At 37.4% G+C, this 25,999-nt stretch overlaps 1 protein-coding gene across 2 annotated transcripts in view; it reads left to right on the top strand.

The window, feature by feature from the left end:
• The first annotated feature begins 311 nt into the window (after positions 1 to 311).
• LOC587925 (MOB kinase activator 2) overlaps positions 312 to 25,999 on the top strand; it is a 28,322-nt gene continuing 2,634 nt past the window's right edge. The window contains exons 1-3 of one of the 2 annotated variants that reach the window (XM_011683279.2): positions 312 to 426; positions 24,179 to 24,348; positions 25,738 to 25,837. In XM_011683279.2, coding sequence (XP_011681581.1) covers positions 410 to 426; positions 24,179 to 24,348; positions 25,738 to 25,837 — 287 coding nt within the window. In that variant the 5' untranslated portion in view covers positions 312 to 409. Of the gene's footprint in view, positions 427 to 21,619; positions 21,728 to 24,178; positions 24,349 to 25,737; positions 25,838 to 25,999 lie in introns of those variants that run through there. The other variant, XM_787632.4, reaches the window with a different exon arrangement.

Below are 25,999 nucleotides of genomic sequence, written 5' to 3'. Positions count from 1 at the left end.
ATAACAATAATAATGATAATCATATTGATAAAAGTGATGATTTTTCACAAAATGTCTACATAGTCGACCCTAGGTGCAAAAGTAAACTGTGCATGAAAAGAAATTGATATTTTTGTCTGGATTTGGAAATTGAAAAGAGAATTCAGGAAGTTGTTTAAATGATCAATAAATTAAATACTGACATCTATTTCTCTCTCTTTAAATTATTTTAAAGCAAAAAAAAAAAGGAAGCAAAAAGAGTTATCAAAAGTCATTAAAGATTGCAAAATTGACTACTCTAATATATAGTGCTTCCTTTCAGAGTGCTACTTTTATTTATCCATTAATATTATGTGGTGCACTATGGAATTTGCTGCTTTCACTGAGGAAGTTGACCCATAATTTACTGGATTTTGCAACAAATATCACCATGGATTGGCTAATGGGGTAAATGTTCATGTTTTTCTTTTTTCTATTATTGTAACTATTGTCTCTCTTTGGCTTTAGGTTATTCTTTTTATTTACGTTGGTAGATTTTACTTCACTTCTTTGCCTAAGCTTCGTCCGTCATTGTTCGTAGCACGTTCATAAGAAAATGTGCATTGACTTAAGTGTTGACTGCTCCGTAGTCTTCACATGATCGTGTGGATCGGGCCGGGCAGTTGTTATGTTGACGTCGCGTCGCGTTTATCTAAGGACCTCGCCCTGGCCCTGGCGCCGCGCCTCGCCCTCGCCTGCCGTACCGCACGGCTAGCTAGCGGCTCTGTGTCACTAACCATGCTAACCTGCATAGCGATTCGGGCAATGGCATGTCACTGCACCATTAGATTGCATGAAGAAAAAAAAGATCAAAAACTTCTGTCAGCTCAGTCTGTAACATGTCATGAAAACAGAACAATATCGCAGCAAGAAACTGTTTTATTACAATGAATTGCGAATACGTATTGACATGTGAATTGTGATGAATGATTATGAATTCTGATGAGTGATGTGTAGCTTGCGAGTTGTGTAATTTTTCTCATTAAAAAAGATGAGAACTTAGAAGTCAGAACTTCCACTGCAAGTGTCATGAAACGTAGTGACTCTGAAGTCTGAACATTTCATGCATGGGAAAGTTTACTCTTTTTTTTCTTTTGAAAGTTTTCTTTTTTTGAGAGGGGGCGGGGGGGGGGGGAGGTTTTCAATTTCATCTTGCTGTATGTTGTATGTTGTGTAGTGATAGTTCAGTAGGGGGAGGGTGGGGTATTCATGGGCTCTAGTCTAGCCTCTTCTTTTGCCAATTCAGTAGAAGCGATTGTACGAGAATAAGAATCATCCGCACAAACGAGGATCGGCTTGGAAAAGGCGGACAGGCGCGCCCTCTAAAATAAGGATCACCCTCAAAAAGAATCTTATTTCCGATCCCCACGTTTGGCAATGCGAAAAAAACAGATTCTGCTGAAATTTTCCTGATGCATTTCACAATTGACATTGTACAGAGACTGTCAAGTTATGAGCGATAAATCCTCGGGAAGACGGACAACCCATAGAAGTAGATGGTGAACTGAGGGTATTTTAATACGTGGATTCCCTTTTTTGGCATTGCCAGCAGGCGGTTGGGTAACTTGAAACCTGCAGAGCGCCGATAAAAGAAACGTCCGCGAAAATGCAGACGATCCTTATTTTTGAGGACGCATTTTGACAGTGTTTATGAGGATATCCTCGTTTATGAGGACGATCCTCATTCTCGGACCAGCGCCCCTACTGACTGTGCTTGCTCTGAAGTGGTTTTCAATTTCATCTTGCTGTATGTTGCTTGTATGTTGTGTGGTGATAGCTCAGTAGGGGGGGGGGGGGGTGGGGTATTCAGGGGCTCTAGCCTCCTCTTTTGCATATACAGCAGGGGCGCTGAGAATAAGGATTATAGTAAGTGAAGTAAAATGGGGTGGTTAGTGATAGAATAAATGGTATGAAAGATGGTGGAGTTAGACCACCGTCTTACTTACGGTGCGGTGAAATGGATGGAATGGAGGCGAGTTGGCTCAGTCGGTAAAGCATCTGCCTGTCGAACCAAAGATCCCGGGTTCGACTCCCACCCAGGCGGATGACTGCATCGTGTGTTAACGTGCCCCCTTCATTTGTTCATAGATGCAGGTTATGTCAAGTGGAAAACACTCCGTCCCTCGGATAGGACGTTAAATGGAGGCCCTGTGTACAGGAGAGTCACCACCCTTGCACGTTAAGAACCCATTGCACTATTCGTAGAAGAGTAGAGGGAAACCCCGGTGTAATGGTCCACCTGCATACCCCAACCAGGCCGAGTATACGGCATCTGCAAGAATCTTCAGTATTGAAGGAGGCTGATTATCTTGAAGAAGAAGAAGAAGAATGGACGGAATGAAGAAGGAAACAAAGACACTGACTAATACTAACTAACCTTATATTATATGTAGTACTCGGCTAAGCTCGGCTAAGCTCAGCTCAGCTGTAGGTGCTCAGCTACTCAGAACTCCCGGGTCTTGAGGTGAACCGGGAGGTGCATGATTCGAGAAGCTAGGTGATTCTGGAGTGTGTGTGTTTGTCACAGCAGCAGAATCCAGAATGAGGAGAGGGCCCGTGGCCAGGACGCTTATAGGCGACGGACGGACGCGTATTTAAAGCGCATCCAAGATGCGTACATAGTGTGAATTCTGGCGTGTTGGTAAAATATCCACCGCCTGGTTACACACATGTACTTATGTGTCCACGAAAGGGGAGAAGAAATTGGCAATCTAAATGCCATTTTACAACATAAGTAATTATAACCTCAGTCATACAGTAGCTGCTGGCCAAATAAGTAGCCCCCGAAATGCCCAAAAGAGCTCCCGAAAGTCATAAAAGAGCCCCCAAAGAATTGCATAGAGTTCAATGCAAAACAAATTAAAGAGTGTAATTTCAATGCAAGCAAGCTTGAAAAGTAACCCCCGAAATTTTATAAATATTTTTTTCCCTGGCTCTGGCTTTTCAGGTATCCATTTACACCTGGGTGGCAAGTGGCAAATGTAGATTAATGTCTTGCCAAAGGACGTTTATGCCAGGCTGGGATTCGAACTAATATTAAAACCCTCCCTTGGATTGAGAGTCGAGTGAATGAGGCACTTAACGACAACACCTCCACATTTACTCCGAAAAGATCTATAAATATGATCTGTTGAAAAACATGTGGATGTATAACGTTAATCTCTGTAAATCTCTGTGTACATGTATAAGACGCACCTGTGTATACGACGCACCCCTATTTTGGGGGCAGCAAGCCAGATCCGATCGCGTCTTATTTCAACATTCGGTAAGGTATACCGTTCAGAAACCCAAGACATGCTGGGAAGGACTTGTATTTAGTACGATGCAAGTTAAAGCGCTTGTGAACACAAATAATCGTAACAATGTTGTCTTTAAAAAATAAAGATGACAGAAAAATTATCCTCTGAATCCAAACAGAAATTTGGACCGGCTAGATTTTGAGTGTTGAGTCGATATCTCAAAATATCCTGTAGATCTACCTGTGTATAAGACGCACCCCCGTCTTTTGAATTTTTCTGACGGAAAAAAGTGTGTCTCATCCAAGGAGATTTGTGATAGGTGAAAAACCTATTTTTCTACCAAAGTTGAACGAAAAATCTCTCACAAAAAGATAGTTGGTATATTTTTTTTGTTTTGTTACACCTAACTGAACATTTGACCATTGCAAATGTTTTGTTGTCTTTTGTTGAATGTAGTTTGTGGTCATGATTTTTCAACCGACTGTCAAAGCTGTTTTTTGTGATTATCATTAACATCCATTTTTAACATCAAACAATTCCAACTAGGGTCTACTTGCATGTCCATACTACATGTAGGCCTACATTATGTGAAATCGAGCAAGTCACGTTAATACACCAACACATGCATTGTATGCATACCTTTAGAACCAAAAGGGCCTTCACTCGGTCTCTACGTAAAATAATGGCTCCAAATAGATGTTACTTGTATGTGCACAATGAAATGACACCGAGTTCAAGACCTTATCCGATGTACATGTACATGTAAATACAGCTTTATATCAATGGAAAGCTGAATGAACATAGAATATAAAGGTAAGGGAACGCAAAATATTTTCCCATTCAACCTCAATTTATTTGCAGTCACTGGCAAGACATAACCGGTAGACCTGATCAGAGGCAATGAGCCATGCTTTTCATTTGTTCATTTATTTCCATCTTCATATAAAAACAATAGATCATTACGTACATTATATATAAAATTACATGCAATCGTACAAGTTAACAGTATCAAAGACACCAAATTTACTAGTCGAAAATGAGAAAAGGGGAACTAAAATAAGGCCAAAGGGCCTTGTAGAATAAGTTCCCTAAAAGTATGAATTATCATTTGGTTTTTCAACTTGTTCTGTTGCTGAAAGACATGTAAACAAATTATCATTTGGTTTTTCAACTCATTCTTTCACTGAAAGACATGTTAACAAATTAAAAACAAACAGTGGATAAAAAACAAAAACAAAAAACAAAAAAAAAGCCAGAGGAACAGCAAAGTCTAAAATATGGTGATGTTTTATGTCAGTATTTGGACAAATAATACATTTTCAGATATTTTTTGAAAAATCTTTGGTTATTACAAAGGGCAATATATTTTGGTAATGAATTCCAAAAATCATTGTGAATATTTGAACTCCACGTATTGCACATAAGATTAAAGATAAACTTGAGTACTGGTAATGCGATTGCATTGTGAAAGAAAAGGTGTGGAATAGATCAGAAAAGTTGATCATATAGCATGTAAGTAATGGTGTGTAATGCAAGGTTCTAGAGTCATCAAAATCATCATAAATTTGGCAGAGTCTTGGTAAAGTAACAATCACTTACACAGATAGATGTATATGGGACAACACACATGGTGTCGGGCTAGTACTACCCTGATTTCCTTATCTTTCTTTGCTCATTACTCAGCCAGTATACATTTTCTTCCAAAATTGTTTGGCACGTGACATTTATTTGTAATCTTGAACATTCAGTGTAAGTTTCGTTCGATTCTGTGAGAATTCATTTTCTTTTTTTACCAGAACTCAAGTTTATCTTTAATGTCATAAAGTCAATACCGGTAGCTAGTTTTTAGGTCAACAACTTCCTATTGTCAAAGCTCTTGATCTGGAGTTTTCAGAGAGCTGTTACTCCTCTGACAGACAGACAAGCAATGGATATTATTGTAATTGATGGCTTATAAGCTTTTGATTGATATCTAATCGCCCCTGTGTACATTTCAGACTTGTTGACTATTTTTATAACCCTAAAACTAATTTGCCATCTGCAGGTAAATACCTGCTTGAGAGTCCTCGAATATGCTCTCTTCTAGGTGATCGATCATTTACTGCCTGTGCATCGAGATTGTGGAATGGTCTTCCCCAAATCCTTCCCTCTTGTCATTGTCACCAGTTATCCACTTTCAGAACTCAACTATTAAAGGCATACCCACTTTAGATTGCTTACAATTAGTCACTGCCTTTTTATCTTTCCCAGTTGGAATCATGAACAGACAGTTTGGGTAGTTTTTCTGTCTCATCAGCGCCTTTTGGATAGGCAACTACTTATAAATTCCTGGATTGGATTGGATTGGATTGTATCTACTTAATTTTTCACTACTGACAGGGTCTTTAATGTGTAGACAGGCAAGGTGCCTGTTAACCCTGTAAGTTGGGGCTTTGATCGGATCGGAAGATCGGAGCGACACCCTCGCACCTGTGATCGGTATCAGCAAAAATAATCTTTATTTTTTAATTTTTTTAATGACAACAATTTTCAAGTTTTTGGCTATCAAATGGTCAAAAAAAATTCATGGCTGAGATTATTTTGTCATTTGGAGTTTGTTGATATTTAGTGCCTTTTCATGACTTTGAAATTAATAATAGAAGAGGCAAAACATGCGGGCCGCCATCTTGGATTATAATGTAGGCATGCATTACAATCCAAGATGGCGGCCCGCATGTTTTGCCTCTTCTCTTAGACCAATATTATTAATTTCAAAGTCATGAAAAGGCACTAAATATCAACAAAAATGGTCTTCAACAGAAATTATTATCCGATCACCCGTGATAGGCTCAAGATCGGCCCCAGATCCGATGATTGGTTACAGGCCTAGTGCCTGTATTTATTATTTTCATAAAGACCATTTCAGAACCCTTTCAAGGCGAGCATTCCACACTTTGTGGTTTTGCACAGGAGGGTTTGCTTCAGAGCCCTAAAAAATATACTAGATGTTAAGGCTGTGCACAACAGTGTAATGAGGTACCCGAGTACACTCCCAGGCTTACAAGCGAATACTCGAGTATTCGGACGCCATGTTTTTTTTATAATTTTTTTTAATTTTTTTAAATTTTTTTGATTTTTTTTTTTTGATTTTTTTTTTGTTGATTTTTTTTGATTTTTTTTTTTGATTTTTTTTTTTTTTTTGCCACCACCATACCACTGGGGCAGTATCTCACGTCGCCGAAAACGCATGCAATTTTACTTTGAGTTGCAGTTGAAGGCGCCGATTTAATAATAATAATAACAGTAAACAACGCTGTTTTAAAAACCAAAGATGGCAGAATAATCCATTTTCCTCCAAGTCCAAACAGAAATCCAGACATTTGGTCCCAGTTTCTGAGTGGTGAGTTTGACAGTGCTTGAGTTGGGAAGCATTTTTACCGACGGCACCATGCCAGCGGCCGCCGCTCACCCAGGCACGGCTAAGCGTCGGCCTGGACAGATTTTTTTGTTTGCGGCCGAATATTCTGGTACTAAAAATCGTACCCGAGTAGTTGTCAACCGTGCGGGTACTCGAGCATTCGACTACACGTCGCAGCCCTACTAGATGTACAGGTGTATGAAAAGTAAGGGTACAAATTGCTGCACTCAGTGTGTCCATTTTTGTTGCATGACAACATCGTTTGTGACATCACGAGTTTCAATAAGGAAATCAAGTTTGAAATCCTTAAATTAGCAACATGAAGATAGTTTCAAAACAAAATCTTACAGGCAATTTTGTTTAATCTTTCCAACATGGCTCATATTAAGTCATAACAGTGCATATTGTTTTCAGGGATACCTTTTATTAGACCAATGTACGTGTTCAACTTCATGAAGCACTGCAATAAGAATATGATTGTTGCCAATTTGAAGAATAAAAGGTGATCAAGTTGGCGCTTCATAATGTTGTCCAGCACTACTTCACAGTGAGTCAGTGTCTTTACTGATTCAGCCAATTTGAAGTGCCCACACAAGTGCTTGTAACAGCTTTCAAAAACAAATAAGTTTCTCATTTTCTGTCCGATTTCATTCAAACCCTCACTGGTCTGTTCCACTGATATTTCTACTCAAGTACTTTTTATTGGAGTAGTTGCCTCTCAAGGTTGGATTTTCCCTTTAATACTGGGAAAATTGTAGCCCAGCAAATTTCTATTGATAAGATTTGATGAGAGACTATACAGTTGTAAATATGGAAACTGAAGCTAACGTAACTGGCCCAGTACATGCACACATCAATGACATATCCTGCTCTTTGTACCTTTACTTTAACTCACCAAGGTTACAGTATGTACTTAAGCTCATTTTTGTCTGAAAAATTTCCCCGAATCAGAAGTTATTTATTTATTTAATGGTATATTTATTCAAAATCTGTCTCGCAGCCTAGGCTGAATGAATTGTATCACTTTTGTACAAACATAGACAAAATACACATGTAACAATACTATACCAATACATTAATGAAGAGAAAGAATGATACGCCATTTGGCATGATAATTGTGGATCATAATTAACATGATTAATCTCATTCAATTGACTTATTTACCGTCCAAAGGAAAAGAATGAAGAAAAAGAGAAGGTAGAAGTCATTGAGAAGAGAAGGGATAAGGTATGGGTCAAAAAGGAATTTAAAAAGTATGGAAAAGAACAGAAAACCAATCAAGAGAACGGAAAGACTGAATGGAGAAGGTTTCAGTTATATGAAGAATATTTGAATAAAGATTAAAGGCTAATGAAATGTGATACATATTAAACATGATTTATATAATCCTGGATTTGATTCTGTTCCAAGGAAAAGAAAGAAGAAAAGGCAAAGGTAGAAGTCAATGTGAAGAGAAGAGAAAGAAAATCGGTCAAAATAGAATTAAAAAAGTAAGGAAAAGAACAGGAAACGAATGAAGAGAAGGGAGAGACTGAATGTAGGAGGCTTCAGTAATATGAAGACTATTTGAAAAATTCTAAAGGCTATAATGGGAATTGACCCACACCAATGTTCATACATGTTCATACTGGAATGTGCAAGCATTCTCATTCCTGAAAATGTTAACCAGAGCAAGCAAGGCCACAGCCTGGCATCAATGCTGTCCGCCTCCCTCATTCACACTACAAAATTTGTTGTATGGTCATTACCGTCAGTTGACATGACAGTTAGCCAATCGTCTACACAATTTCACAATTGACCCAGTTAATCAGTATGAATATGATACAACAGATGTACATGTAGTAAATTATGATAAGTAATTAAACTGTCTGGCTGATGGTCATACACTGTACAAAATGACACAGAAATGTATAACGAAAAATTTGTCATTGTGTTTTCTTGCATTTTACTGTAAATATAACAAAATTAGTCTCTAGAATTTCCCCATGTTCTTTTTTTTCTTCAACAAAATCGAAATTGAATTGAAAAAGCAATATGAAATTTCATTATACAATGTTGTTTTCCGGTGCGTACATGTGTGTACATGTACATGTGTAAGCATGCTTCTTTCACTCTACCAAAATTCTTTGTACAGTGCAAAATTTCTGCAATACAAGTTTCGTATAGATTTTCTCTCGTCTGAAAGGGGCTTCTTGTCTGTCATCACTGCATCATCCCTCTGAATACCTTGGACATCTGAGGGAGGATAAAAAAGAAAAAGAAAAAGAAAAAAAAAAGAGTTTTGTCTTCTGCTTCATCTGTCTTCGCTTCCAAGTTCCAGTCAGCTTCTGAAATTCATAAACAGGAAGAAATGTTTTAAGAGACTGGGAAAAAACAACCTCAAAATAGATATCCTTATGTCTTATTGTGTCATTTTATAGATTCACTTGTAAGCAATTGACAATACTGAATTACTTTTATAATTCATATACATGTACATAGCTTCTGTTTTCTTCCGGTTGTTTGTGGACCGACTTTTGTTTGATTTGGTTTTTCCTGCCTACGGAGAAAAATTTTGTTGAGAGTTTGATGAAGGATCCTTTAGTTGGAATTTTATGATAGCGTAATAAATTTTTCTGTAATGAATTCATCAGTTTACAAGCAGTTAGCGATCTCTCGTGATTAAACTCATCATTTCTTGTCGAATCCAGAAGAGTTGTTTGTGAAGTTGTTTTGCCGGAGCTGATGTTGATATATGATTTCCTGACCAAATAGAAAGTGACCTGCCGTGTACTCCAAGGTGGAAATTGGACTTGTCCATAAGGGAAATTAGTTTGGAATAAACATCCTCCAAATGCCCTCAAAACATGGATAATAACAATAATAATGACTATATTTATAAAGCACAAATATCAATCTCTAGAGATGCTCAAAGCACCCTACAAAATAATATCAGTTCAAAAGCTCAAAAGTAAATCGATTTAAGTTTATGAAGTCGGTGAACTAAAAAGTTGAACTTAAAAAGGGAAACTTAATTGTAACCAGCAAGCATTAGGTGGGTCTTAAGTATGGCTTTAAAAGTTGAAGAGAAAAAAGGTAACTTATTTCATACACATAGAGGGAGCTGCTGATGCAAATGCTCTATCCACCCCCCCCCCCCCATGTTTCTTTTAGTTTGGATTTCCCTAAGCCTAGTATTATACTGCTGTAGATGAACATGCAGTACATTGTACCTTTGTCAAATAAGAGCAATTTAATTGTAACTAATCAGTAAAGTCTCTAAATTGGCAATGCTGTGTAAACTGTAAAATCATTTTTGGGTAATTTTTCAGTATAAGGTTTCCATAGTGTGAATAGTCTTGTTATTGTTATGCCAGGATGCTTTAACAAATTACTACAGTGTGTGCTGCACCTAGTGCACCTCAAAAAGGGATGTTACAGAAAGAAAAACAATTTAAAAGTCCCCTGTTTTAGTTCAGGAATCTTTCCATAAAAACTTCCCAATAAAAGATACAAGTATGGGTATATACATGTAGGATGTGGAACCTTTCACACTTGGGCATCACAATTTGGTCCAAAGTTTTCATCTATCGGTAGTCGTATTGTTAATAATGAGGGCTTTAAATGAGTAATCTTTCACATATCTTGGATGTAATCAATTAGAAAACCACAAGTTATTTTCCATTTTGTTGTTGCATTTTCCACAGATCTTGCCCTTTCTCTCCAAGCTACATGTACATGTATAAACTGACTAGCTCCCTGATTGGAATAATAATAATAATATTAATAAGACATAAATTCTGCAAAATGCCCCTTTATTTGTTTCCACTTTCTTTCCATGTATAAAAGAATATGAGAAAGCTCACACGCTATTTCCACATTTTGATCTCAGTGTGAGCTTCCCTTTACCCGATCCGAAATCTGGGGGACGGTGATCTGATTTTGGTAAACAAGTATAGGAAGCATTTCATTCCCTGCTTGGTTAGCGATCATTTCCGCTTTCGACATTCTCGTGGGGGAAATTGAATGTGCTGCTCAATTTGGTTCTCTTGTCCCCGAAGTTATCAATGAGTTATTTGTGAAACTTGGCACACGTTCCACCCCTGTCAACGATAGTTTAGCTTCAAGTCTGAAGTATTTAATCAATAAAGGGGTGAAAGGTTTATTGCCTTTAAAACAAAATAAAAATGGGTAGAAAATAAAAATGTGGGTAATTGAATATGTCAGTGGAAGTGTTTTGGAAAACAAGCTATGATCTGTTTCTGTTTGTACTCTGTTGTAATCTTATGCAAAGGCTGTCTCTTTTTCTTATTAAGACACATATGTCAACAATGTCTGGAAAAGAGGCTGTACATCTTTAGGTTGTCATATTGATTATATTAGGTAGGTTTTGATTGTAAAGTCCAGTATTTATATTTAGTTGCTGTTGAATATGAGGTGTTTGTTGAAGCACCCTTATCTCTAGCTATATAAGACAATTCGCTGGTAAATTAACCCTTCATTGTGAATACTATCTATTCAAGTGATATCGCCACTTTTTGGAAAAACCCCTTTCAGTATCGTTCAACTCTGTCGTCTGTGAACACCAGTTTTCCAGTTCGACCCGAAATACTTTAATGTGTAGTCACTGTAGTGGATCGCAACTGATATTGTAAAGATTTGGATGTCAGTTTTATTGGCGTCATTCCTTTTCAAAGATGAGTTTTTTCTGGTAAGTTAAACTTTATAATTTTTCACCAAGTCCATTATCAATTGAAAACAGCTGAATGTCTGAGTGCCCCAGTGATTAGATTCTTCATGATCAGATTTACACTGTATGTTATTCACAAATAAAAAATTTTTTCTTTCTTTTTGGTTTAATAAAAATGATAATCAATATGATAATCAATTAATGCTATTAATAAATATGCTATTACTAGTAATACTTCTAGATATAATAATGATATTGATAATATTAATAATAATGGTGATGATAACAGTAATAGTACATTTTCTCCTATGTAATGCACTGGTTCGTTTAATATAAGTTTATAAAATGATTATAAATATTTAACAGGACAATTCTAAAATTTAGCCGTTTTGCAAAGATAATCAATGATCTATCTTTCATGTGATGAGTCTAGACATCTATTGTTTGTTGTCATTATAAAACAAACAGGCGTTCATTTTTAAAAAGCAGCCAAAGGCTGAAACAAATTGAATAACAAAACAAAAAAGTTACATTCAAATAAAATACATTAAACATTGGTACAGCAATAGAAGTAACAAAAATAGAAATATTAAACATTGTACACACAAAATTAAAGATATAAAGAAATAATGACAGGGAATTGAACAGGACTTGAAATCAAGGTAAAGATTGAAATATAAGAAGAGGAAGAAAGTTAGGTGAGGTACAGGTACAGTATGTAATCAAAATGAATTTAAACACAGATTTCTTTTTTATTCTTGTGCATGTTAGATTTACAACTCCTCAAGAAATTTCATTATTTGTGAAATAAAAGACTCTAGAAAGTAATTGTTTTATAAATTCAAACATTAAACTACAGAATACCTTGTACAGTGTACAAATACAGGTATGGATATTCAAAGGGCCTACATTTGCGAAAGGTACATGTACATGAACATGTGTACTTCTTGGAAAATGTATTCATTGAAGTCGGAATTCTCACGGTACAGAATGTGTCAGTGAAATTCTGACAAATTGGTTAATGGGATCAAATTAGGTCAGCTAATTTTCTTCTCTCTTTCTTGACATGTATATGTACACTGTACCCTGTACATGTAGGTCACTAGCCTGCATTTCAGGGAGCGCTCATTTGTTTTTTCCCCCCATATTGTCTGTATTGTTGGAATGTATGTGTGGTACATATAGTATGACAAACTTTCCTCATGAAGCTCAGTCTCAAGAGGCCTGCCTTCATCAGACCGAAGTTGCAAAATACCCGCTATTTGAACTAGCCCTACATGTACAGTGTGTATCTCAAATTAGCCAGCTAATTTGCGTCTTTATCAGCCCACAGTTGCTATTAGCAGGCTACTTGGTCAAGAAAATATCTCAAGAAATCTTGGTCATACCTACCGATTAATTTACAATATATGTTATCCATAACTCACCAATGAAAATGTAAAATGGAATTCATTAATTTTTACAACCAGTATTCTCTCTGTCGAAATTGTACTTTTTACCTTATTTTCGATATGTCTGATATACACTCTCATCCTCAGCATTATCTTATATATATATCTCTATCTCTCGCTTTATCTCTCGTTCTCTCTCCCTCTCTCCCTTTCTCTCTTTCTCTCCCTCTCTGTCTCTACATGTATCTCACACTTTTCCTCGGTCTCCCGTGCTGTCTGCACTATTATCCTCCCTACCTCTCTTCTATATTTCCCTCCAGCCCTATGATGATTGTGGAATAGAATGTTAAGCGAATTTTATGAATTGTATTAATTTGTATATATATATGTGTACACTGATTTTTTAATTCATTCACTGCGTGATATGTCTTAATACGTTTTATGTTTGTATAAATATTTATGTTTTTACAATGTACAAAGTTCTGCAATTCAACCATCTGGCTGCAAATGAATTTTTAATAAAACCATTACCATTACCATTACCATTGGTCGTTTCCAGAATAGCCCGCTATTTGGTAAATAGCGGGCTTATTTGGCCTAGTTTGTGATGAGCGTATCGGTCTGGTGAAGACGCAATTTCGAGCTTCAGGAAAATATCCCGAGTCTGAAAATAGCAGGTTATTTTGCAACTTCTGTCTGATGAGGACAGGCCTAAGTTTTCGTCGATCAAGGTTGAAGGACAAATTTGTGAGTTGTTGAATTTGCATGAAGCCACGACTACTACGAATGACCGATACTTTTCAATAATTACCATTTTATTTCGGTGGATCATGAACTCATTACCGAGTATCACAATCATCATAAAATTAGAATTATTGCGGGAGAAATAAATTGAAAGCAATCTATTGAAGTGCCCCATTGTGATCAGTGTGGTCTCAACTGCGCTCCATGACCAGGTGATGGCTTGTCCTATGGTGTATCTCGATGCTACCGACGGGGCTTACTTTAGTTATTTAGACATGCGACATTACTTGCTGGAAGTATTTTTGCATGTTGTCGAAAAGTCACGATTAAGGAATGTTTTGTGAATTTCATGAAATGAAAACTCTGCAAAAATAACTGTTAATTACGTCACATCTCTGAATGAGATTTTAACTTGCTTCCACAACATAGAAAAATATGTCTCTAGAAAAAGAATGATATCAGCGACATGTGATAACATGTATGAATTAATAATTCAGCATTCCCATACCTCATACTGTACATAAAAATGTGTACTCCATCCCACTGTCTATGCATTGCATAGAGAGCATGTACAGCTGACATTTTGAATGGTCGACCTAGTTCTTTGGATTGAAGCAGAGCTGCGGACCATTGCTGAGAGAGAGAGAGAGAGAGAGAGAGAGAGAGAGAGAGAGAGAGTCTGTTCAGATTTTCAGGGTTTAATGTTTCTCATTGAAGCCTGTTTATAAAGACCACTCGAGAGAGAGACAAGATACAGTCAAACTTGTCTATAGCGTCTGCCAAGGGGAAACACAAAAAGTTGTCTTTGTAGACAGGTTCATTTAATAAATACATGTTTCAATGAGAAACCTTTTCAAGGGAAACAAAAAAATGTGGTCTTTGTAGACAGGTGGTCACTAAAGCAGGTTTGACTGTACATAACCCGTCTTAGTGGCCACCTCTCTATAAGGACCACCTGTCTTTAGTGGTCACCTATATTGCCTCCCTCTAGGAGGAGACATGTGTTGAAGAACCTGTCTAGAAAGGCCACCTGCCTAGAGTGGTCACTTTCTGTGTTTCTCTTTGGTGGCCTTTATAGACAGGTTTGACTGTACGTAAAAACCTGTACAAAGACCACTCCAGGGAGACTACATATATGTGGTTTGTGTCTTTAATGAACAGGTATTGATGTGAGGCAGGTGGATTAACAGTTGTCGCTAAAGCCAGTTTGGCTTATTTTCACTTCTCTCTCTGCTTCAAATGGTTATTGAGCCCAAGCAACAACTACAAAAAAGGAGGAAGCAAAAAAATCACTGTGCATTGAAAATTCAACGCTATTTTCAGGAGGGTGTATTTTTTTTCTACATATCATGTACATGTAGGAATTTGGGGGTTCCAAATTTTCTGACCCTGTTTCTCCTCATGGACCTCACACACTTTCAGCCTTTTCACACACAGCTAAAATTCATCGTTTCCAGAGATGATTAGAATCACTCAACAGTTTTAAACATGTTTATAGAAAAATTTTCCCAGTGTGAACATCGTTTATACGATGTTGGGATAGATACGAAGTAGCGATGCATACGCCCCTAAAAGCAGGCTGCCGATACGAAGTTCGTATCTAAAGAGCTTGACATTTTGTGTGTGAAAGGTTTTTCGTGTTTAAACGTGTTTAAACTGGATGGAGAGTGCACTTTGATTGACATGGCATGACCTTCAATGCGCAATGGCACTACTGCGCATTTTACGAGCAGTAGTTAATCACGAAACGATTAACGATCGCACCGAAATTTCTGTGTGTGAAAGGCTCATGATTAGTTTAAACACGTTTCAAACACGTTTATACTAATCATGTTTATAGAATTTTAGCTGTGTGTGAAAAGGCTGTTTGTCTGGTACCAAAAGGAATAAAAGGAAGTTCTTATTCACAATGCTGGAAAACGACGATTGCTCTGATTGTGTGAATGGTCTTCCAGAACCCATTGATGTGTGCTGAGGCTGAAAAGCAGCAGAAATATCAGAGTTCAGAACAGAACGAAGATGGCACAAAGCCATTCACTCAAGTTGTAGACAGTTTGTATTTAAGCTTTGGTACAAATGGCACCCAAATATCCACAGATCTGAGACACATCCCACTTTGTGCATTTTAGAATAATCACTGGTTATTAAGAGATGGAGGTGCCTCATGGGTACCTTTGTTTGCCCTCTTGAGAATTATACTTCCATCAAAAAATGTGCCATTGGTGAATAAATGAATTTTGTATGATTACATTCATTTGGGTGAATAAATGAATAATGAATCTTACAACTTTCACGAGCATAAATCCAGTATTTGTGTCACTCTCAATACAAATGACCTTTGTCTACCCATGCGCAATTTTTATGCCTCCGCCACCGAAGGTGGTGCCGGAGGCATCATGTTTTCGGGTTGTCCGTCCGTACGTCCGTCCGTACGTCCGTCCGTACGTCCGTCCGTCCGTACGTCCGTCCGTACGTCCGTCCGTCCGTCCCGTTTGACCGTTATCACAATATCTCAAGAACCATTTAAGATTTAAACTTAAGACTCGGGAATAGTATTTATCACCATAGGAAGACGATCTGATTAGATTTTGGAGTACGTAGGTCAAAGGTCACAGGTCACAGAGGTCAACTTATGAAATTCCTTGTATTGAGTTTGTTAGCGCGATATCTCAAGAACCATTTGAGATTTAAACTTCAAACTTAAGGATAGTATGTATCACCATAGGAAGACGATCTGATTAGATTTTGGAGCACGTATGTCAAAGGTCAAGGGTCACAGAGGTCAACTTATGAAATTCCATACATTGAGATTGTTATCATGATATCTCAAGAACCACTGGAGATTTAAACTTTAAACTTAGTGATAATGTGTATCACTATAGGAAAACAATCTGATTACATTTTGGAGCACGTAGGTCAAAGGTCAAGGGTCATAGAGGTCAACTTATGAAATTCCATACATTGAGATTGTTATCATGATATCTCAAGAACCACTGGAGATGTAAACTTCAAACTTAATGATAGCGTGTATCACCATAGGAAGACAATCTGATTAGATTTTGGAGCACGTAGGTCAAAGGTCAAGGGTCACAGAGGTCAACTTATGAAATTCCATACATTGAGATCGTTATCGCGATATCTCAAGAACCACTGGAGAATTTTCACTTCAAACTTAATGATAGTGTGTATCACCATAGGAAGACAATCTGATTAGATTTTGGAGCACGTAGGTCAAAGGTCAAGGGTCACAGAGGTCAACTTATGAAATTCCATACATTGAGATTGTTATCATGATATCTCAAGAACCACTGGAGATTTAAACTCCAAACTTGTTTAAATTGCTCTATGGCGGAGGCATCATTTTCGACTGCGCGCAGTCAAAATTCCATCTAGTTATCTATGAAATGGCTTAATATCATATTGAGGTTATGAATCCTTTATTTCACGCAACTATTAAAGGCCCATTTTCACATGTACACAGCCCAACTAGGCAACCACCATTTTGAATAATCATTAAAAAAATTTGGACTGCTTTTTACACTACATAAAACATGTACTGGAAAAACCTGTAATACTCGGGACCAAAAACCAGAATCATTCTCTGAAAATCAATGAAATTTCTGCAGGTGTTTAAAAAAGCATGTTCCAGAGGTGGATTTGGGGATTTTTTTGTGGTCATGTACGCAGTAGTTGCTTTATAGCAGCTTTGGACAGAGCACTAGAATGTGTGAACAAAATAATTAGCTTACAGTGTAAATATGCAGCTCATATCTCACAATAATTTCCAGACAAATAATCTTCATGTATTTTAGGGGGTTACTCAATACTCATTGATGATGAATGTTGTCTTATCCTTGGTAAGAAAACCCTGGAATAATGGAAGTGGCCTACTAGCCTCATGGATGAACCATTTTGATCAATAACCTTTAGGCCTGCATACGGTTTTCGATCTTGAATGTGGTACATGTACTGTAGTTTATACATGTAGGCCTGTCATCACTATCTCCAGATTGCAGAATATCCAGCTATTTGAACTATCCCGATCGCAAACTATCCAGCTAATTTGCGTCTTCATCAGACCGAAGTAGCAATTAGCGGGATATTTGGTCGGGATTGTCATCCCAAGATATCTTGGGATAGTTTGCAAAATATCCCACTATTTGGCAAAATATCCAGCTTTTTGTCCGGTGCGTCTTCACCAGACCGAAGACTCGCACCACGTGCTAACGCTGAGCAAAATATCTCGAGCTAATTTCTCAAGGTCGAGTTTTAAGTTTCGAGGTCGAATCTCGAGTGGATGAAGACGCGATTTGTAACTTCGGGAATATTTCCCAAATCAGAAATAGCGGGCTATTTGGCAATCTCGAGATGATGAAGACGCGCCTAATGTGAAGACGCGCCTAATGTGAACACAAAAAGTGTGTGGTTAGATGAATTAGATTAGAAAGCCCTGCAATATTTGAAGGTGGATCAAGTTCTGGGAATGGTGAAGAACATCAATTGTGAATTTTTCATCCTCATTCCATGTCCAGTCAAACCTGCTGTAACGATCACCTTTATAGAAAGACCACCTGTCTACAAAGACCACTTTCTTTGTTTCCCTTGGAAATGGTTTCTTTTTTAAACATGTACTAAAGGATCTTGTATACAAAGACCACCTGCCCATAAAGACCACTTTTCTTGTCTCCCTTGGGTGGTCTTTATAGACAGGTTTCACTGTATATGTATGTGGAAGAGTGACATACAGTAGATACAAATTTCCGCTGAAAAGGATGGTCCTTCAGATGCTGCCATACAGTATGCCAAATATGACAAGTAATACACTGTAGCTGAAGGTTGGAGACCACAACTTTCATGCCACATGTTTGTGCATGTGACCTTTAGCAAAACTGGGCCAAATTCTTATCATTTTCATAATTCCAAAACCTCACAGTATAATACTTACAAATGTATGTGCTACTTGTACATGTATACATCAACCTTTGCACTCGCTTCCACAGTTCAACCCAGCTTCTTTTACAAAATTTGACCAGAACTCAAATTAATCTTTAAAGATAAAGACCAGTTATGGTCATGCCATTGCATTGTGAAAGAAACGGTGTGGAATCAATCAGAAAAGGTTTATCATCTAGCATATAAGTATTTGTGTGTATTACAAGGTTCTGGAATCATCACAATGATAAAGAAATTTGGCCTAGTCTTGGTAAAGTTACAAGCACTGTACACATAAATATGTATATGGGACTACACGAACACGTGCCGAAAAAATCTGTCCCGATTTTTTATGCTGTTACATGCCATATTTAGAATATAAGGCATTTGAAGAGTCATGCTTTTCAGGGAACATTTTTAATCTGATGTTCTTCAGGACTTGCATAATACAAAGATAATGCTCACAAAATATTTTTCACTTCTTCCCAGAACTCAACCTTCTCTTTAAAACTTGATGGATGAGTGCAACACACATACCATTTTCAATCGTCACTGTGATAGTTGTACATGAATGAATGCACAAAGACGTGTGGTGATATGGATTGGATATGTAGGCCAGTAACAAAGTAACTTGATGAATACAAAATGGATGGCTCACCTGTATACACCATTTTCAAACTTTATTGTGATAATTGTATGAACGTATAGAGATGTGCGGTGAGGTACTAGATTACATGCATGAAGGCTTAAAGATGAAGTTGAGTTCTGGTCATACGATTGCATTGTGAAAGAAACGGGGTGAAATCGACCAGAAAAGGTTGATCATCTAGCATATAAGAATTTGTGTGTATTGCAAGGTTCTGGAATCATCAAAATGATAAGAAATTTGGCCAAGCCTTGGTAAAGTTACAAACAGTTAACACTGTACACAAAAAGATGTATATGGGACTACACGAACACGTGGTGTAAAAAACCTACCCCCCGAGTTTTACGAGTTACATGACATATTTAGAATATAAAGGCATTTGAAGAGCCATGCTTTTCAGGGAACATGTCTTATCTGATGTTCTTCCACACTTGCATAATAAGAATGATAACGCTCACAAATTATTTTTCACCTCTTCCCAGGACTCAACCTTCTCTTTAAATACATGTATGTACAGCCCGTTTTCAAATGCTATAATTATGATACTTGTGTGAACACATCACGATGTGTGGTGACATATTTTGTTCTAGACCAGCAATGCAATCACTTGATGGATGAATGCAAGGTTGCATATATATAGTGCATCAGTTCCTTCTAGATATATATTGCATTGCCTAATAAGTACTGTCTATAGACCAGTTCGTAGTTAGCGTTGGTATAAATGACGCAGAAATATCCACAGATCTTTGACACTTGGAGACGTCCCACTTTGTGCATTTGAGAATAATCACTGCAAAAGTGATGGAGGTGCTTCATGAATACCTTCTTTTTTTTTTGCTCTTTTGAGAAGAACACTTCTACCTGTGAATCAGAGAATGTGCTGTGAGTGAATAAATGATTATTGATCACATGTACAGTACTTTCATGAGCATAAATCCAGTAATCGTTTCAATTGGGTTTTACGATAATGGTACAAATAACCTTCATCTGACCGTGTGCAGATCGACCTACAGTACGAACTGGCTAATATAGTCTGTAACAGTTTGTTCCCAAGAACCCTGTCAGTACATCAATGCCCCCCCCCCCCCCCCCCAAAAAAAAAAAAAAAAAAAAAAAACATGTACCGTATATACCGGTACATCAATACTTGGCCAAAGTTTCTGTAGTGACCTAAATTTGACTGCATGTATTATCTATGGCTGAAATTGTTCAACACCTATTGTTGAATCTGTATGTATTTGTATGTGTAATGCAAAATGTTTCTGTTTAATGTTTTCCTTTTTTCCTCTTCATACTCTGTAATTGCCTACCCAGACGTTTATTTATTTATTCATTTATTTTTTATTTATTTATTTATAGGGAGGAGGGGTTGAGTTCACAACTTATTACCTGTACAATATTTGCTTTTATTTTACGATGCAGATGTACAGGTATGCGATTAGCTCCCTATAGAGATACAAGTACCAGAACCTTGGAAGCAAGGCCAGCTGCCTTATAAATTGCAGATAATGAGCGTCATCAATTATTAGCTATTAATCTTACTTAATATTTCTTTTGAAAATGGGAAGAAATCAAAAAGTAAACTATTACAAAATTGATATCCTAGATATTGGTGGAGCTCCCGTAGACTTTGGACCCCGGTCTTATCTAGAAAGGAACTTATCCGGCTGAAGTGTTTATACGGAAATAATCAATGGCAAAATCAAACTTGTCGGCAAACAAAGCCGTGTTTGACTTCATAGGACGAAGAAATAGTTTCATAGCTAGATCATTTGCAGTATGAGCTCATGGACATGCATGTATTAAATGTACCTGTGATGTGATCAGATTATGCTTTGTCCAAATCACATGTGATTACATGGTCAGATTTGTCACAGGTGCTTGTTGGAGTTGATCTGATCGGACAGTCATTATGTATTCTTGATGTATTCTTAAGCCAAAGGATTCGTTGAGTCTTTCATGCTAGAAATATTTGCAGGAGTGACTTCAGGACATTTTTGTTTCATATTCCTACATGTGTCAGTTGATCTGATAGAATCGTCTATACAATATATACTCTTGATGTATTCTTAAGCCAAAGGATTAGACTCCAGGAACATTTTGCGGGAGTGTCTTCTGGAAATTATCTGATTTGATTCCTACATGTATCGGTTAATCTGATAGAATCGTCTATATGTAATAATAATAATATAATCGTGTTGATGTATTCTAAAAGCCGAAGGATTTGTTGAGTCTTTCATGCTAGAAATATTTTGCAGGAGTGACTTCAGGACATTTTCCTATTAGATTCCTACTGTATCAGTTGATCTGATAGAATCGTCTATACAGTATATACTCTTGATGTATTCTTAAACCAAAGGATTCGTTGAGTCTTTGATGCTACAAAATTTCACAGGAGCGTCTTCTGGACTTCTTGTTAGGTTCCTACATGTGTCTGCTCGGAATCTTTAGTGTCCTACAAATCTAGAAGGCATACATGTACAGTCTGCATACACGTGTTGTGCGTACATGTATGTGTTCCTGGAAGATTTGCCCAGGTACAGTTGGTGCCCTTTGTCCAGGCATGTAGATGTGACTTACTGATTCGTTCAAATATAAACTGATGAAACAGGTGATGACTATGTTCGGAGAGAAGAAGGCAGGCAGGAGCAACGGTGTTATAGCTACAATTCTACAAGTCATCCTCAACAGGTACATGTTCATGTACACAGTAACCTGTATACTAAGAACACTCTTAGCCCATTGCAGTTGAGCGTCACCTTTTAGTGATGTTGTGTTTTTATCTTTTGATCAAGAATGCTCCGAATTACAATTGTTCATGAGCATATGTGACTTGTTCCTGAAATTGATGTTTAAATATTTCAACATACCGGTAGTACAGTCAAACCTGCTTTAGTGACCACCTGTCTACAAAGACTACATTTTTTTCTTCTTTGAAAATGGTTGTTGTTGTTGTTGGTAAGAGTTTAATGGCGTTCATTCAGTATTGAATATATACGCCATATCTTCAGTTTTATAAGAAAATCAGTTATAGAGGTCTACATAAGAAAACTGAGAATAAAGATTTGTAATGACATAATTAATTAGTCAGTAACACAGTTTATTAGGAGTCTCTGGATGGTTTGCAACTTCATGTTTCTGCTTTTTGTCTCACCTGCGTAGCAAAAAGCGAGACATACATTGTAGGCGCCGCTTTTCCGGTGACGGCGACGGCGTCAACATCAAAAACTTAACCTAAGGTTAAGTTTTTGAATTTTTGATATAATTTTTAAAGTATAAATTCTTAGTCAATGAAACTTGGACTATAGGGTTATCAAGTCTCCCCAATCATGTGAGTAGAATTTCAGGTCACTAAGTTAAGGTCAAAGGTCATTTAAGGTCAACAAACTTAGACTTTGTTGTGGCATCCACATCAAGATTTCCAAAATGCATCTTCTTCGTTATTTTTCAACCGATTTTGATTCTGATTCTGATTATTTCATATGATAGGGCTAGGAGGGGGATTTAAAATTTCTACACAGAATCGTGAAATTCATTATCTATGCTAATTTATGCAAATTTATTCGAAATCACAAAAGAGGCTTCTTCTCCTTCATTTCTCGACCGATTTTGATTTGGTTTGCTTTATATCCTAGAGCTAACTTTGGTACACTAAACTTCTACACAGAATTTTGAAATTGTTCTCCATTAATTAATTATGGTAATTTATGCAAATTTATTCCCAAAATAACAAGAATTGCTTCTTTTCCCTAATTTCTTGACCGATTTTGATTTGGTTTGCCTTATCTGGTAGAGCTAATTTTGGAACACTAAACTTCTACACAGAATTGTGAGATTTTGCTCCATTGATTATTTATGGTACTTTATGCAAATGAAATGAAATTATGTCCCTTCCAGGGCATCAAATTTTTATTTTTTGACCAGTTCAAGAGTGTACCATATAACATTTACGATATTTATTGTTGCGAGATGCGGATGAGCGCTACGTCGTTGACGTTCTGGTTTATCATATTGAATTGCGTTATACAGGCAAGACCACCAAGAGCGTTTCCCTTATTTATAAGTTTAATCTGGTCAGCCCGGTTTCGGTTGCATGGAAAACTAGCTTTGCCCCGATTTGAAACAGGCTTCTCGGCTACACGGCGTGCGTGCGCAGTGATGGTTTGAAAATGGTTTCTCATTGAAACGTACAAGTACTATTAAAAGGAACCTGTACATAAAGACCACCTGCCTAGAAAGACCATCTTTCTTGTCTCCCTTGAGTGGTCTTTACACTGTATATTAAGGTTTCACTGTACCTACTGTTCATGTACGAGAAGAATATACTGTTGTATACATGCTGAGAAGAAGATATTGAAAAGAGCTGCCTGGGAAGTCTGCACTGACAGGTGCGATCATTCCCACCGTACATGTACATGTACATGTTATCATACCGGTATGTCGCAGCCGTTATCATTCTCTGTCCAGACATATTTTAAAAATTAGATCAGTGTACATAATAATGTCCACCTGCTAACAATAGAACTCTGATGTGCCAATCAAAAATTCTTTTATGAGACGCTTCCATTGTATATGAGTTGTCGCCTCTCAGTGACACATGGCCCCTTTTCTGTCAGTGTCAGTGTCGGACGTGTCAATGTAGGCCAATGGTATCCATGTGCTTGTGCATAGTATTTATCTTGTCTTTTTTGTTTTCTAAATGTATTTTTTTATCCAAACTTTTGTATAACATCAACAATCTCTAATGCTAATGACATTGAATAACATGTATTTACAGTACAAATAAGAATAATGATTGAGGGGAGGGGGGAGAAGAAAGAGGGGGAACAAAATCTCTAGTCTTTTACAGTGGAACCTCATTATAATGAGGTCCTTCCAACCATGTAAATAACCTTGTTATATCAGGATAACTATCAAAAGAATGTAAAGAGCTGGGACCAGTAAAATCACCTCTTTACAAAAGATTATATCAGATATTTTTATTATGAGGTTTCACTCAATCAGTATTTTACTTAGCATTTTGCTTACCTAAGTGAATTGTCTTTATTCAAATCACACCTAAGCAATCACTTTAGCAACCTAAATGATTCCCAAATGGTTGTAACATTCAGTCAAATGTTTCATTTCTCATTTGCTTTGCAGGAAAGCAGGCCGTAGCAAAGAAAAAAGCAAGCCAGCCCCGAGTCCGACGGAAGAACCCAAGCTGTACCTGGATGCGCAAAACGTGAAGGCCAATATCATTGAGTTTGACATACGAGAGATAGTAAGGTTACCCCACGGACTTGATCAAAATGAATGGCTCTGTACAAAAAGTAAGTCCTTGTTTTCACATTGGCATTGGCATTGCCAATTTGAAAAACCCCATATCGAGGGTTGAGTGACACAAAGACGTAACTCCATATTTTCATATTTTGCCAAAATGAGTATTTGATATCAAAATGTTCAGAAAAATGTGGGCTTTCCAGGAAACACAAAGACTTAACTCCACCCAACACCCCATTGAATAATAATAATAACAATAATATTGGATATTTATGTAGCGCACATAACCTTCCTGCAAGTTGCTCAAAGCGCTTCAATATTACCCCGGCTCTGCTAGGCTACCAATTTCGGTGCTCATAGCATTCAAGGAATTCCTTCCTACCGGTACCCATTTACTTCACCTGGGTGGAGTGCGGCAATTGTAGATCAATGTCTTGCCAAAGGACATTAGTACCGCAGACCTTGTGATTGATAGTCTGGCGACGTAACCACTCGTCCACGACACCTCTACTTAAGGAAGTCAATGGCTAACAAAGTCAAAAGTCAAACGTCTTTATGTCACTGTTCCCTCGATATGGAGAGATCTCAATTTTCAAAAGTCCATGACTTTCTTATCGTTTGTCCGACTTGGTTCAAACTTTCACCATCGGTTACTATTAATTGTGTGCACTGTCTCAGAGCCCCTTTCCATTAACCCTTTAGTGCTCAAGTGCTCAGTGACACATAAACTACTTTTTCTCAAAATGGCCAAAATGGAGTTAAGTCTTTATGTCACTGATTCCTCGATATGGAGAGATCTGAATTTCTTATTGTTTGTCCGATTTGGTTCAAACTTTCACCATCGGTTACTATTATTTGTGTGCATTGTTTCAGAGCATCTGTCCCTTAACTCCTTGTATGCCACATGAATAATCTTCCTGTGCCACATGGTATTCATGATGGGATATGTACATGTATGTAAAGCGGGACTGCACTACTTGTAGCTACTTGTGCCCTTTGATCCCCCATGGTCCCTGTTAATTGAGAGCTGATTTGATGAGATAAACACCTGCCAGTGACCATGCAGGGAGGTCTAATCCCTCCTGGCCAAACTAGTACAGATAGGCTTCATTATAATCAAGACCGGAAATGGGTAATGTTGTAAAGCCATTGTGTTGCACGTAGCTATCCTTCCATCAACTCTTGCCTATTGTTTTATGCAAAAGTACATGTATGGCAAACAAGCAACCATGCAGAGAGGCGTAGTAAGCAAGCAAAGTAAGGGGCTTGTTTCTCCAAACCGTCATAAGTCTAAGTTCGAGGACATCCAATAGAAAGGTGTGTTAATTCTATATTAGTAGCTCAGGTTTCAATGGGATGTCCAAGAAGTTAGACTTAGTACGGTTTTGAGAAACAGCCCCCCTGGTGATCATAATCTTTCCTCTCTTTCTTTAATGCAGCCCTCTCTTTCTTCAACAATGTGAATCTACTATATGGTGTGTTAGCAGGACAGTTCTGCACCAATGATACATGCCAGAGTATGATGGCTCCCGGCAATGTGTAAGTACAGTTTTTTTTATTTGTTCATTTATACATTTTCAGTTCTCAATACATTAAGAGGCAAAAAAGTGGGACTTGCAACTTCAAACATTCATAACTTTCTTATTTTCAATCAGAATTAGCTCAAATTATCACTGAACTAAGGAGGCAAGTTGGCTCAGT

This window comes from Strongylocentrotus purpuratus, unplaced genomic scaffold (assembly GCF_000002235.5).
Source record: "Strongylocentrotus purpuratus isolate Spur 01 unplaced genomic scaffold, Spur_5.0 spur5_scaffold_18, whole genome shotgun sequence".
Taxonomy (NCBI): domain Eukaryota; kingdom Metazoa; phylum Echinodermata; class Echinoidea; order Camarodonta; family Strongylocentrotidae; genus Strongylocentrotus; species Strongylocentrotus purpuratus.
Note: the sequence above shows the minus strand (reverse complement) of the source record. Positions and strands in the feature narration are given on the sequence as shown.